Source organism: Phaenicophaeus curvirostris, chromosome 5, assembly GCF_032191515.1.
Source record: "Phaenicophaeus curvirostris isolate KB17595 chromosome 5, BPBGC_Pcur_1.0, whole genome shotgun sequence".
Lineage (NCBI taxonomy): Eukaryota > Metazoa > Chordata > Aves > Cuculiformes > Cuculidae > Phaenicophaeus > Phaenicophaeus curvirostris.
Genome location: NC_091396.1, coordinates 53,311,500 through 53,315,394, shown reverse-complemented (window position 1 = coordinate 53,315,394; position 3,895 = coordinate 53,311,500). Strand labels below are relative to the sequence as shown.

Here is a 3,895-nt window from a genome sequence, read left to right as displayed (position 1 = left end):
GCGACCGCTGAGGACGTGAAGGAGCATCCCGATGGGGGAATTAAGCAGCGCCGCAGCCTGACCGAGCCGACCCCGGGGAATTACCTACCCGCAAACCCCAACAAATCAGCCCCGAACTGACCCCGAATCCAACCCCGAACAATCGGTGAAAAAAAAAAATTAAGAAAATCCACCCCCCAACCACAACAGAACCCCCCAAATCTAACGACAACACCACCACCCCTCAGTCGAATAGTTTCCCTTTATATCAAATTCTCCTATTTTTCACGAAGCTCAGGTCTAAATGCCGAAGGCAGGAAGAAATTAATCTGCAAATAAACTGAAATAAAGGAAAAGATGGCTAGCAATTAGTCTCATAGCACTGTATTAAGAAAGTGAGAATTAAGTCCTGGTGTGGTTTTTTTTTCCCCACTAACGTTCGCACAAGTCTGTCGCTAGAAATAAGGGTTTGGTTTAGATCGTTCTCTGATGCCGTTTTACATCGTGGGATATCGAGGAAAGGAAGGATAACGTGCGAATAAGCTCAAAAGAGGATATTCTTTGTTGAGGAAAAATAATGTGTTCCTCGTAAGCGGACCCTAATGGCTTGTTTTCATTTCATGCGTACAATTTCCTACCTTCTTTGATGGAGGGTTGATGGGGTAAATAGTCTAATCTTATTCAGTTCACCTCCTGTGGATTCCCAGAGACAGTCGTGACAGACGAAGTATTCTGCAAATCACAAGCGCCAGCTACCAAGAGAGTCAAATATTTTAATAGGAAGAGTTTTAGGGACTTTAAACCGCTCAATGTTACATTCACGGAACATCCAAAATACAAAGTTTTCCGTATCATTGCGACTCTATAGGCTTTTTTTTTTCTTTTCCTAAACTAAAAAAAAAAAAAGAATCTTTCTCAAAAAGAAAAGAAAGAGGTACCAGGATAGATTAGAAGCAAATCGTAACACCTACCAGACCCAGGGATTTGAGATGGCTCTTGTCTTTAACATTCCCACCTCCCAGCTTGTTTAAAAATGAAAGGTGATATCTGTCTGGATCTAAATCTCTTAAGAAAAAAAGAAATATTTACAACATTCACGCGTAAAAAAAATGACTTCTACTACTCAGTGAAGAGTTTGTTGCTCCCGTGCACAAATCTTAAATGAGACGAACACAAACTCCGCAAAGCACCTTCAGTTCTCCGAGCCGGGGGACGCCAGATTCAAACCTGCCACAGAAACACTTGGAGGGGGGGAGTTGCACGGTTGTACCGCAGTTTATTTTTTTTTTTTTTAAGTGCTTCTTAACCAATTCGAAGCATAAATAATGAATCCGAGCTTCAGACAGAGGAAATCGCACCTACTAATGTGAACTAACACGAGCAAAGTAGGTGCATAATAGGCAGGGCTAGGAGCCGCTAACCACTTCTGCACAATGGCATTAATAAGATTAACCTGGGCAATTAGCCCGTGCAGCAGAGATCAAGCCTAAATCTGGGGCCTTTCAAAAAAGCCCGCTAATGGAAAGGATTACGTTAATTTCATTAATTCTCAATACACAGACCCGGGCTCCTTTCGCTCTTTTGTGTAACCCCCACCTATTCCCCACCAAAAAAAAAGGGGGAGGAAAAGAAGAAAAAAAAAAAAAGAAATCTGGTTTTGTTTGTCATCTGCATATTACCAGGAACTAAATCCAGGATGACGTCGCCTGGGTATAAAAAAGGGAAGAGGTTCAGATGGATTATACTCCGAGCAGCCTTCTGGGTTGAGATCAGTCAACAGGCGAGAGTCGAGGGGGGAAAGTTCCAGGGGTGGATCCTGCGCACACAAGCACACGGACGGACAGACAGACAGACAGACACACGCGCACAGACACACACGCACCCTCTGCCCGCAAGCTGCCCTCGGGAAAAGCTCCCTTCTTTTCGCTCCGATCCCTTTTTTAAAATTTCTGCGAAAAAGTTTCGATCTTTCCAGCCTTTCCCCCTCCCCTCCCCCCCCCCCCCTTTCTCCACCACAACCGCCGCCACCCCCCCGCCCGCTCTCCCTCCCCCGGCCGGTGCCGCCGCCCTGGCCGGCGCGGGGCATGCCCGTCAGCATGTTCAGCATCGACAACATCCTGGCGGCCAGACCTCGCTGCAAGGACTCGCTGCTGCTGCCCCCGAGCGCCGCCGCCGCCGCTCCCGTCGTCTTCCCGGGCCTCCACGGGGACTCGCTCTACGGCGGCGCCTCCGACTACGGCGGCTTCTACCCTCGGGCCGTGGCGCCCGCCCCGGCGCTGCCGCCGGCCGTCAGCGGCTCCCGCCTCGGCTACAGCAACTACTACTACGGGCAGCTGCACGTGCCGGCGTCCCCCGTGGGCCCGTCGTGCTGCGGGGCCGCGCCGGCCCTGGGCGCCCAGCAGTGCTCCTGCGTCCCCGCCGCAGGTAAAGGCGCGGGCCGGGGCTCCCGGCGGGAGGGCGCTCGGAGCCGGGCGGGGCGGCCGGCCGGCCGCCTCACGCCAAGCCTGTCCTCGTCTCGTCTGTCTGTCCGTAGGTTACGAGGGCACTGGGTCGGTCCTGATGTCCCCTGTTCCCCATCAGATGTTGCCCTACATGAACGTGGGCACCTTGTCCCGGACGGAGCTGCAGTTACTCAACCAGCTGCACTGCAGGAGGAAAAGGCGGCATCGGACTATCTTCACTGACGAGCAGCTGGAAGCGCTGGAAAACCTCTTCCAGGAAACGAAATACCCGGACGTGGGCACCAGGGAACAGCTGGCCAGGAGGGTGCACTTAAGAGAGGAAAAAGTGGAGGTATTTTGCTTTCCTTTACTCTTTTCCACCCTCTCCCTTTCGCGTTTTTCGCGCCGGCGGCCCGCGGACGGGAGAGTAGCAGGTTGGCGGGGGAGAGAGGGAAAGATTTTTCGTTTTCCCCAAGCTCCCTGCTGGAGGCGGCTGGTCCAGCCGATCCCACAGCTGCGAGCAGATGTCCGGAGGCGGTCGTGCCTCCTGAAGGAGCTCCGCTTCTGCCCCGGCTCCCTCAGCCTCTCCCCAGCGGCTCCCTCAGCTTCTCCCCCGGCTCCCTCAGCCTCTCCCCAGCGGCTCCCTCAGCTTCTCCCCCGGCTCCCTCAGCTTCTCCGGGCTCCCCAGGGCGGGACGGCCGCGGGTTTGCCTATTTCGGGAGTTCTTTCCCTAATAGTTTTAACTTTAACCTAACAGGTTTGGTTCAAAAACCGCCGGGCGAAGTGGAGGAGGCAAAAGCGATCGTCTTCGGAGGAGTCAGAAAACGCGCAGAAGTGGAATAAAGCGTCTAAAACGTCTCCGGAGAAGAGACAAGAGGAAGGGAAAAGTGACTTAGACTCCGACAGCTGATAACTCGCAGGGGGGACGCTTTCCGTGGACTGTCGAATACTCTCCAGAGGATGCTATCTTGCACAAACTCTGCCTTTGTTGGAGGGGGAAAATATCTGTATATAATGTATCGTACCCCGAGTTGATCCCGTGTAAATAAAATGTGTTGCGGAGGTGTTGCACAGGTAGACGGCGGCGCGTTTGTTGCTCCCTGCGCCGCGGAGAGATGGGGACGGGAGAGCGGCGGCCCCGGTGCTGATTTAACGAGGTTTCGCGTGGTTTTGAGAGCAGGCGGAGGGCCGAGAAGCTGTGGCGGATTCCTCTCGCCGGGCCGGTCCCGTCCCCGGGGACAGCCCCACTGAGCTCGTCCCCCTCCCGGAGCTCCGATACCGACCTGTCCCCTTTTCCCAGTCCCCGCATCCGAGAGCTTCTCCCTCGGGCAGCCCCCGTCCCCCTGCTCCTCCCGTCCCGCCGGCCCTTAGGAAATATTTGCAGGCGAAGCGAATCCGGCCTCGCAGTTTGTTGTTCTGCCTTGTCCCCCTGCGCTTTTCTCTCCTCCTGTCTGCAGTTACGCCTTGCTGAGTTT

General features: G+C 54.0%; 1 protein-coding gene across 1 annotated transcript; it reads left to right on the top strand.

Moving 5' to 3' along the window:
- Nucleotides 1–2,026: 2,026 nt before the first annotated feature.
- On the top strand, nucleotides 2,027–3,485 carry GSC (goosecoid homeobox). Its single transcript, XM_069857062.1, has 3 exons — nucleotides 2,027–2,403; nucleotides 2,513–2,772; nucleotides 3,178–3,485. Exons 1-3 carry the CDS (start codon nucleotides 2,064–2,066, stop codon nucleotides 3,328–3,330), a joined length of 753 nt encoding a protein of 250 aa, XP_069713163.1. The 5' UTR covers nucleotides 2,027–2,063; the 3' UTR covers nucleotides 3,331–3,485.
- The last annotated feature ends 410 nt before the right edge of the window (nucleotides 3,486–3,895 follow it).

What these genes read in the sequence shown, in the direction of transcription:
- GSC (XM_069857062.1), top strand. Translation starts at nt 2,064, where the DNA reads ATGCCCGTCAGCATGTTCAGCATCGACAACATCCTGGCGGCCAGACCT. An exon ending in CTCCTGCGTCCCCGCCGCAG is followed by an intron (nt 2,404 to 2,512) that starts GTAAAGGCGCGG and finishes GTCTGTCCGTAG; the next exon opens with GTTACGAGGGCACTGGGTCG. An exon ending in TAAGAGAGGAAAAAGTGGAG is followed by an intron (nt 2,773 to 3,177) that starts GTATTTTGCTTT and finishes TTAACCTAACAG; the next exon opens with GTTTGGTTCAAAAACCGCCG.